At 26.1% G+C, this 11,617-nt stretch overlaps 1 protein-coding gene across 1 annotated transcript in view; it reads left to right on the top strand.

Moving 5' to 3' along the window:
* Positions 1–10,431, top strand: part of LOC111629009 (putative protein N-methyltransferase FAM86B1) — a 12,089-nt gene extending 1,658 nt beyond the window's left edge. Inside the window, exons 3-7 of the mRNA XM_023372873.1 lie at positions 2,239–2,316; positions 2,711–2,766; positions 5,883–6,214; positions 9,972–10,112; positions 10,310–10,431. Of these exons, the coding sequence (XP_023228641.1) occupies positions 2,239–2,316; positions 2,711–2,766; positions 5,883–6,214; positions 9,972–10,112; positions 10,310–10,410 (708 nt within the window). The 3' untranslated portion in view covers positions 10,411–10,431. The remainder of the gene's footprint in view (positions 1–2,238; positions 2,317–2,710; positions 2,767–5,882; positions 6,215–9,971; positions 10,113–10,309) is intronic.
* The last annotated feature ends 1,186 nt before the right edge of the window (positions 10,432–11,617 follow it).

Genomic DNA, 11,617 nt, shown 5'->3' with positions numbered 1-11,617 from the left:
TATATATTTTTTATTTAATTATAATTTTAAAAAATTAATTTCAAAATAATATACTCATAATATTTACAAGACCAAAATGCTAATATATGTTCAAGGAGCCACTTGACTTCTTGATGTTTCTTAATCTTTGTGTTGTGATGTTATCAAAATAAATGTACTGTACACATTCATACACAGAATGGTTTATTTATAATGTTATCTGGAAATATCCTGAAAAATATGCTACAAAAAATGTTTCAGATCAAATTTGTTTGGTATTAAGGTGGATGCAAGATGGCACTACTGTTAGTGAAAATGAGGTCAACTTCATTTTCTTAAATGGGAACTCTAATTTTTATTGCATATTCTAATTCTTCATAAAAAAACTAATAAACTCTTTATCTAAAACGTTTTTTTTCAAGAAATGTAATTGTCACAAATCATAAGCATTTGAAGATAAGAGTTTGGTTTCTAGGTACAGTTTGTAAATATTGTTTTGATAGTATTGAATTAATTGAAAACTGAAAACAGTAGTCTATGTTTTACAGTTGTAGGAAAAAGTTGAAACTGCACATATTTCATCCTTACCGTGCTTTATTGCATCAAGAACTCCACAGCAAAAGTTCAAACAATTTCAAAATTGTTTGAACTTTTGTCATTGGGCAGAACAATAAATACAAAAGAATGACAAGTATTTTTACAAGTATTGTTTTTTTGATAAAGCATTATTTACAAATCACAGTCAATTAAATTGATATAAAACATTTTCCTAAGGTAAAAACTGTAAACATAGACTACTGTTTTATAATGTTACTTTTTTAAATAAAAATCTCACAATCCATTGCAGGATTTTTTTATTCAAAATATTATGAATTTTTAGTTAAGTAGAATGTTGATGAATTATAGTATATTAAACTAATTGGCAAGCGCCAAATCCGACAGAGGGCGCTGTTTTTGAGCCAAGATGGCTGCCGAAACAGGTAAGGAGCCGACCATGTGTTTGTTCAGTGCCTGAGCCGATTCAGTTTCTATCGGTGGCGACTACTGCGAGGACCAAATGAAGAACAAATCATTGAATTTATGTCAAATTCTAGACTATATCGTCGACAGGAAACGTCTCGTAGAATGTGAAGCCGTTTTGGATATATGTGACGTACACACACACACACATTATGTTGTGTGTGTGCTACACAACCAAACTTGACTGGCCTATGTTGTATAAGTGCTGAATGACTCAGCAGGGCAGCCTTAAGATTGGCACTGATTTTAACTATTATGATAAATAAAACTTTGTTTTTATATTGGAACATGATGTATACTGCTTAAAATATTTAAATACTTCTCACCTGTTAACGTGTAATAAACATGCTATCACACGTTTACAAAAACCAGACAGCTCCGCTTTGCACGTGCATTCTCCCTGTAATTGAGATGTATTAAAATGCTAATATCTGAGATTGCAACACTAAAGCAACAACATGAACTTCTGTGTTGTTAGAGTTTAATCCACAAAATACGATGTGTCCGCATCCAAAAACGGCTTCACCTTCTACAAGACAACGTTTCCTGTCGCCGATATAGTCTAGAATTTGACATAAATTCAATGATTCGTTCTTCATTTGGTCCTCGCAGTAGTCGTCACTGATAGAAACTAATCGTCTCAAACACTTAACAAACACGTGGTCGGCTCCTTACCTGTTTTGGCAGCCATCTTGGCTCAAAAACAGCACCCTCTGTCGGATTTGGCGCTTGCCAATAAATTTATGGTTAAAGTATACCTAGGTAACCCCAATGGTGGTGCTTCGGTTAGTTTAGATTAACTATATTTTTAGTAGACGCTTCCTTTTTTTTTTATTTATTTTGTTCAAGAACTACCGTGAATCAATAACTAATGATGTTAGGCATCGATGGCCTGCCGGCAGCTTTCCTCCGGGAGGAGTTTGCTGGGAGCACGAACAGTCAGAAGCACTGCCATTGGGGTTACCTAGATATACTTTGACCAAATTTATAGTAGCATATTTCATGTGTCTGTGATTTATATAAATAAACTAATGAAATTGCATTTTTAATTATAAAATTAGAAAACTGTTTTAATTTTAATAATTCTCATAAGTAAAGAAATTTGTGAATTACTGTAAAAATATAAATAATTACATGTTTATAATTTAAAATAATATAACTTACTAATTATTTATTTATAATAATAATTAAATTACTTTTGATATGTTTATATATGTTTTCTACATTTATTTTAAGTAGAATCCTCAGCTGACAGTAACCTTAGAAGCAACACAAAATATTGTGAATCATTCCACTACTGGTTTAGTTGTTTGGGAGGTAAATATATAATATTTTTCTTAATATTCAAATGCAAATGTTATAAATTTGAATTATGGATAAATTTTTCAAATACCAAAGTTTCACACAGAACAGAACTTATTCTTATACTTTTGTGTGTTTTATTATAAAATGCATCTTGAGTATATGAAAATATACTCCTTTTCAGTCTATAATCCACAAAAAGTACATAAAAGTGTAGAATAAACTCTGACCTTATTCTTGCAAATCTTGAGAACTATCTTGATTGAAAGCTAGACCAAGATTAAACTCTGTTCTCTAGGAAACTTTGAGATCCGTAATTTAAATTTAATCAAATTGTTTCCACAAATAATTTTATTTATTGAGCAAATATTTTAGTCTCATTATTATAACCAATAATTTATTATAACAGGCTTCAAAGTTTTTAGTAGATTGGGGAATTGAAAATGCTTCATTTTTAAAGGCAAAGTAAGTGAATATAAATTATTTTCTGTTCTGAAACCGTGCCCTTCTTTAAATTATATTTTGAGACACCAGTTTTGATACTAGACACTGGACTTTTTCACATCCACTTTAATTTCTGATATACTTTACAGTGTATAAAACAATTTTTTCAAATGCCAATATGCATATCATGAAGTGTCTAGTATCAACACTTCATGGTGTCTCAAAATATAATATAAATTATATTGAAAGATGTGATTTCAATTCTATTTAATTTTGAAAATATTTTAATTTTAAAATGATGAATTCAAACATATAAATTTTTAAAAACAAAATTTAATAAAATGTTGTCATTTTTAAAAATTAAACAAAAACATTCTTTAAGTAAAATAATGAATATTAGAATCTTTATATAATGAATTAAATTAAATTAATAATTAAAATTGAAATATGTTTGAATTAGAGAATACAATCTTTAAAACACTGGATAGATATTTAAAGATAATGCTCACCAATACCAAAATCCAGCAAAATAAGCACCTGAAGATGTAACAGACATCTTCAGATTTAATGGAAATGTTTGGCCTTCCTGGTTTCATTTGAGAGTACCCACTTGTCGTACATATTGTGCATCATCTATTTTGCCCCCCCTTTAGACTTTCTTTATATCACCATTCTTATTTTTATTGTATACTAAATAATGTATACAGTGTTGAATACTTTTTATACCAAGATTTTATGTGTTTTAAATGTCAATGTAAATGTGTTTTGTATTGAAATTATTACAAAAGTTTGCTTCTAGCCCTTGGTATAATTATATTAATTAAATTATCAACAACCATGAGGCAGATAATACTGAGGTCTTATCAGACCAACAATGGGCACAAATGCTCAGGAATCAAAGTGAAAATGTTTAAACACAAAAATGACTACATAAGTATGGAAACGAAAAAACCCAAAATGCATTTCAGACTATTTTCTGATAGAAAATAGTCACTCATCAGTTGGTATTAACTAAAGATAATAGTATATTTAAAATTATACAAGGTAAAGGTAAACTTAAAACTATGCCTAAAGCTGTACAATATAAAGATGAAAACACTATTATAACTGTATGAGCAGTAAGCATTATCAGTGTAGACAGGTGTAATAAATCTTCATAACGTTGCAGGGAGGTGTGATGTACAGGGTGATGAACAAAACAGTTATAAGTTAGCCAATTATTGGTTTACAGTTAGGAACTAAAGTTGAGAATGCGTTTCGGACTATTTTCTGATAGAAAATAGTCCGAAACACATTTTGGGCTTTTTTGTTTCCATACTTATGTATTCATTTTTGTGTTTATTAAATGTTTTCACTTTGATTCCTGAGCATTTGTGCCCATTATTGGTCTGTTAAGCCCTCATTATTAGCTGCCTCACAGTTGTTGATAATTTAATTAATATAGTGTTTTGTATTATTCTTAAATTCTTATGTTTTGGGTTTTTTTATTGTTATTGGGGGAGGAAATCATTTCCTAATGTATATTAAAATAAATAAATTTAAATTATATTCAGAATTAAATTAAACATTTAGCTCATTTTGAAACATTCTGATAATTTTAAATGCTTAATTTAACTGTACTGTTGTATTCTGTGGGATTAAACCTGTAAAATTTTTCTATTTTCTGAATTTTGGTGTTGGTGAGTGTTTGAATTAGAAAATTACACCTGTAAATTAAAAGATATTTCATATATTTTAGTATTTTAATTAAAGTTTAAACAATTTATATTCTAATGGTGGAATTTGTAATATATGTAACTATAAAAACCTTTAATTAAAGATTTTTAATTTTTTAAACCATATTTATTTTTAAATTTGTTGTAATTTAAAGCTTTGAAGAATTAATTATAATTGAGGAGCCCTGTGGAAAAAGGCACCCAAGTACACTTAGATCTCTTTTTTAGTTAATTATTTTGTGAAATCTGCAAATTTAACACAGTTGTTGGAAATTTAGTTGTAAACAGATCCAATAGGAAAAATGCTCCTTGTGAGATTCAGATTGGCGGTCACAGTTTGCAATAACAATTATATGGGAAAGTTAACACATAGTTATCAGAAAATGCACTGTCATTGTCAACATGGACGATCATGTGACCCCCTTTTCCATGACAATGATATAAAACCAAGAGCTACCAGAAGCTCGAGGCAATTGAACTGGAAGTTATATTTGGTAACTGTGCCCATTCTGTCTCCCAGACCTCCATACAACGGACTTGATCCAACAAAAGGAGAAGACACTGGTTGGAAGACACTCAATGGTTGCGACACTTCATATAGAACTGTTATCACCGCATATAGCTCTCCTCCATCATTAGAGGTAATTATTAGGGGAATTTCTCTCTGGAAAATAGGCCTAGCTGATAGATTAGTCCTTTGTAAAATACTAGACTGGGTAATCACATCCTAACTGCATTTAGCCATATAACCTGTATATTCCTTTAACTTTGTGTAGCCTCATGTATGTTATAGTTAGTCAAATAATAAACCTTATTTTGTTATATGTTAAACCTGTCTCCTGTCTATTTGGCCAATGAACACCTATCGACTTACGCACTCCCCACTCGATATTTGCCCTCCTAGCCATCCAACGACACAGAGGTCGGATTTCAACAACCCATGCAGTGTAAGTGGTCATTAGGAATTGACCCAGTGGACCCCTGCTTATCTCACAATTTTGTTATGCATGTTGAATAGGGTTTTATAGACATTTTATAGACATGGATATTCCCATTACTGTAATAAGCACTTTACTCTAGCATATTCACCATTTATACTTTACACATTTAATAAAAAGCATCATGCAAAAAGCACAGCTTTTTTGAGAATTCCTGAAAATATCAAACTTTTACTTAGATATCTTTTTCCATAAAATTCCTCAGTTAATGAAAAAATTTTTAAGTGAAGTTGTTTTTAAATGAGAATGTTAACTCTTATTAAAAGTGTTGAAAATTGAACTTAATCAGTTATTTATCTACATGACAAATATTATTTAACTTTTAATTCAGTAAAATATTTTATTTCTGTGATTAATTTTTTTATTTTTTTTAAATAATAATTATAATGTTTTATTTACAGTATTTATATTAATATTATTTCAGAACAATTCTAGAATTGGGTTCTGGTCTAGGATTATTAGGCATTGCACTTTGTCAGTTAGTTAAATTTTCAAAATACATCTTTAGTGATAACAGTCAAGATGTTTTAAGAATATTAAAAAAGAATATTGACTTAAACTTTTATCATCCCGATTATAATAAATTGAACATCATCCAAAAACAGAAAGAGAATTTTAATAATTTTGCAAATTTTGACGATGGCAATGATGTAAACAAGCCAGAAGTTAGTGATATAACTGTACTGCCAATGGAATGGAAAAGTGCTACTTGTGGGGAGATTAATAAATATAACCCAGATATTATACTTGGATCAGGTAAGAAAAATAAGTTTGATTATTTTATTGCATTCTGTTAAAATAGATGAGTAATATATTAAAATTTCAAATTAATGGCTATTTTAAAAAAATATATCAAGTTATTTTTCAGTAAAATTTAACAAATTTTACTGAATTTAGAATTTAACAAATTAAAAAGCAAATTTAACAAAATTGCTTTTAGATAAATTATAAAGATATATATTTTATTAATAACATTTATAAGAAGCTCTTATATCTATCAAAACATCAAGAAAAGAAAACTAGTAATACTTAAAATAATGAAATTTTATATTTTCCAATGAATGAATAACCATTAATTTAAATCAAAAGAAGTTATCATATAAGGAAAAAATATATTTTTAGATAGAAGAAGTATTGTTTAAAAAACACATTAAAAGTTAAGAATTTACTACTCAATATTATAAGTTATATCAAAAATGAAATTTGGTTGATAGATGCATGGATATTGACTACACATTGATATTTTGTATTTTATATTTTCAACCTTTATGCTTAACAAATATCCATTTTAAAAATTTAATTCCAGTTCCTAGAATGTACTTATACATTATTAAATATGTCCCTGATAAATTAGATGTAATACAGGGAGGGTGCAAAAGTAGGTGTGGAAAAAAAAACATACAGGAAGATAAAACATTTTTATGTATAAATTAAATCACAAATAAGGAATATGAACTAATAAAAGATAATGAAAATAATAATAATGAACACCAAACATTTTTATTTCTCAGATTTCCAACTGTATACCTACTTTTGCACCTCCCTGTATGTTGTACCATTAATTACAGCAGATTGCTTTGCATTGTTTACATCACTTTGTATCATATTAAGACATATATGTATAGTTATATGAGTGTTAAAGTCGATTTTTTTTATATAAAAGTATTGAAATTTTCATTAAAATACTAAAAATCTACTGTGTGTCAACATTAAAACACTTTTTGTTAACTCAAGCACTTTCGACATTTTTATCAATGTCATTTTCAGGTAAAGAACAATTCAATTTTAAAAAAAGGAACATTACATATTTAAAATGGAAAACATATTTTGGAATACAACCTTAAATAAACTTAAACTAACATAAGTATAATAATAACATGTGCATAGAGACAAATTAGTATGGAAAAATAATAATAATAAAAAAATTTCCTTTATTCTATGGTAAACTGAGTAAAGCAAGGAAATTTTCATACTTTTTATTTAAAAATTCAGTATAACAATTCTGTCATGTTTATGACTTCTGTCTTTAATCTCACCCATTAAATGGTTTTCTGTCTTTGAGTATTATTCTCAACTTGCTTTATTCTATTTATCAATGCATAATTTTCATTTTATGGCAACTTCTTTCTGTCAAGCTCTATGTCTCTCTTTCATAAACTAATACATGAAGAATGCAATCATGATATTTTTTTCTCTTTAAACTTATTGGATTGTTATTTTTGATGATGTTTCTTATTTTTCCAAATGCAATCCAGCAAAGTTGAATTCTTTTTTTGTTTTTTCTGTGTCTTTTTTCTGATTATCTTGTATTTATTTTAGGCAGATAGTAGGTTATATATGTAATGAATTAACTAATTTTATTTCATGATTATCTCTTTTCACTGATCTTATAAATATATAGTGTGTGTATTTGTTATTTTTGTTTCTTCCATATTTATCTTTAGCTGTCATAAGAGTATTTTCAGTTTATTTATATTCTCTATTCTACAGTCTTGTACAAATATAAATGCTTCTATTATAGATTTTGTTTTATAAGATAAACAAAAAGAATATAAAGTTATAGCCTCTTGTATTTAAACATATTATGAATTCATATATACTTATAAAGGAAGCTTTAATTTAAGTCTACAGGATGTCTGAAAAGTTACTGTATTTTAATAAAAGTGCAGTTTTACAAACAACATTGCATTTTCTCCTACAGCAAATGCTGGAAATGTCCCCAGAAGCCCTAAAATCCAGGGATGAGATCCAGAAATCTAGCAGGTCAGATTCCACGGGAGGTTATAAAATCAGCAAAGAAGTCTTCCAAAAACTGTAAGATTTCTGTTCTGGTCCATCTTGAGCAAGTAGTAGTACCATCTACCACAAAGTGAAATGTGGGACATACAACTTACAGGTCTCATATACAATGCTGTACAGTACATATAACTTTAACAATTGTACTACAGCACCTAATGTTTATTAAACTGTTATTACAAATGATTTCAATTTATTTTTATAGGCCATCTTCAGGCTTGGAACTAAAATATAATTGTTATAAAAATAGAACATTTGAATTTTTGAATTTTACATTTAAATTTAATATTTTAAAATACAATCCTTGATACTTGGAAACTCTAAATATACCTACAGATTCGAACATCATATCCGCTAATACAAACATGAATATTAAACGTTTATTAATTCAAATCAGACTTAACAAATACTCTTTATTTGTCAATAACACTTATATAGATTTTACTAAAGAATACTGTTATTGGTGTAAATCTAGGGACTTTTCATTATTCCATCTGTTTAAGGACTGTGCTGCATTAGGAAAACATCATAAAAAATATCAAATCATTGAAATAATTCATATGAACCAAAACTATAGAACTAGGCTAGGTAACCTAGCAATAAACAATATGTATAAAATCAATAACTTTTTTATTCAAATCACTAATGAGCTAAAATGCTATTGAATTAATTGAAAATTACTGTTAATTAAATACCTTATTAATTAAATTTCCTATGTAAATGTATTATGTAAGCATAATATGTAGAGATAAAAATTTATTTATATGTTCATGTATATTGTCAGAAAATTGTATAATTTTATTGTTGTATTTATAGAATTGTTTAACAGAATAATATATAAATTCTATATATAAACTTAAAGATAATTATAATAATAACCCACTGTAACAAGGTTCTCCTTACTACAAATAAAGATTGATTGATGATATTTTAAAATACAGAATTGAAGGTGAATGAAGTAAATAAATAAATAATGGACAAGATATAAAATTTGACAAAAATAAAAATTATAAATAAAATAAATAAAAATAAAAAGAATAAAGTTGATTGCAGAGGAATATATAGTCAAAGGTTTTTATTCCCAATTTCTTTTCAATGATGTAGTTCCAGACTGAAGATAAAGCTTTTGCATCCCTGGCATTCAGGCAATGATTTTTTGCATTTGATTTTGCTTCTATATTTTTCTATTTTTTCCATGTTCATAGCAGGAGTTGGAGAGAGTATTGTTTTAACAATGTTTGATTTGTTCTAAGTCACATTTGAACCTTCTATCTACAACATTACAGCTAGAACTGTATTATGGTGGCTTTTTTTCGACATTGTATTGATAATTGTGTTCTTTGAGATGCACTTGTTAATATCATTATAAATTTCTTACTGCACGGTAACTTTTCAGACATCCTGTACAAGTATATTCTTAAGTATTTCTGTAAGTGTTTCTGTATTTCCTATACTGTCTCAGATTATTAATCTTTTTGCTAGCTGTGTAAGGAATAAATTTTAAAAGTTTTGTTGGAATTTTAACAATTACTTGTTACAAAAATAATTGTTTTCCTGAGAAAATCTAAACATCTGAATTTTTTAAAAATTGTTAAAATTTCAATGCAATATAAAATTTTTAATGAAAATCAGTATACAAGAATGATGCCGAATATTTCAATATTCAAAGTCTAAATCAAATTATTTTTAACCTTAAAAAATATATATTTAATTCCAGATATAACATACGATCCTGATATATTTGATGATTTGATTCATGTATTATCTATATTTTTAAAATACTCAAAAAATAGAAAAGCATATTTATCTATGACTGAAAGAAATAAAACAACTTTAACATTATTTCTACATAAAATAAGTAAGTACAATTTCTCTGTTATGTATGGAAATTTTTTTAATGTTTTCTTTGAACACATTTCAGATTTCATTTTAGAAAAAATTAAAAATTGATCTTTTAATTAATTAAGGATAAATTAATTTATATCAAAATATACTATTATTCATTTAGTTATTAATGTATTGTTCTCTAATTTTGTTAATTTATTTTTATTTCAGAAGAAGCAGGTCTTTATTATATTAAAGAAGCAAATCCAAGGAGACAACATTTTGTATATACTGAGGAAGCTCCTATTCATGTTTATAAAATATATTGTTAATTAGTAAAAATTGTTCTCTAATATAAAAATTTCTTATATTTTTAGATATTATTTTGTATTATTTATTATTAAATGTAATTATGTTTATATTTATTATAAATAATAATTAATTTTGTATATACATTGTTATTATTACAATTGATATGAATGAAAATTATTTATAAGATATTTTGAATTTTGGAAAAATATTATACACTGATGATAAAAATATTTTAAAAATTTATAATTATATTAAATTGTAATCAAATGAAATAAATAAATAAATATTGATTTAATTAAATTTTATTTTTAAAGTGAAAAAAATAAATTTTGATTTTAATTCAATTAATTTATTTTAATTAATTGTATTAAAAAAAATGAAAACACATTTTAAAAAAGTGCATCTGCAGATCAAAATAATTAAAAATAGATTAAAATTTGATCAGCTTATTGATTAACATTGAAAAATAAAAAATTAAATTGATATTAAATTTCAAGGGTGTACTTGAAAAATTTATGAAGCACAGCTGCCATTGGGTAATATAATGGTTTAATGAGTGGTAAAATAACACTTATACATTCTTGGTATAGGAAATGAAATTGATTAATATGTCAAATTATGTTATTTATTCTAAAAATATCATTGAAAATAGATCAAGTGAAAAAAAAATAACAGTAAGATTTTTCAACGGAAGAAATTAAATTATACTTAACTCCAGAAATAAAACAAAAATTAAAAATAGATAAAAAATTTTCTTCTAAAATTTTATAATTAATTTACATATCACATATTTTATTAAATTTAATTTAATTTAACAATTAGAGATTTTTCTATTATTAAGTATTTAGCTATTTATATTTAATTAGAGCTAATGGGTTTGAATGCTTTGGCAAAATTGTATTCATTTAAAATGTTAAATAATTTTGTACATTTTTCTAAATTTTTAATGAATCCTCCAATATTCATTTAAAACAAGAAATACAAAATCTTAACTATATTTATATTCAATCATAATTACTAAAAAAATACAAATAAATTTTTGTAATTATTAGTTTTTATTTTATTATACTTTAAACCATGTAAAGATGATCCATATACATCAATACACATTACCTTTTGAAGGAATATATGAATATTTTAATTCATAATTCCACTTTATTATGAATTTATTGAAATAAAATTTATCAAATAATAACTTAAATGATGGCATTCTTTTCCTTGGTTGAA

Source organism: Centruroides sculpturatus, unplaced genomic scaffold (assembly GCF_000671375.1).
Source record: "Centruroides sculpturatus isolate CEXI.00-Female unplaced genomic scaffold, Cexi_2.0 scaffold246, whole genome shotgun sequence".
NCBI classification, from domain to species: Eukaryota; Metazoa; Arthropoda; class Arachnida; order Scorpiones; family Buthidae; genus Centruroides; species Centruroides sculpturatus.
Note: the sequence above shows the minus strand (reverse complement) of the source record. Positions and strands in the feature narration are given on the sequence as shown.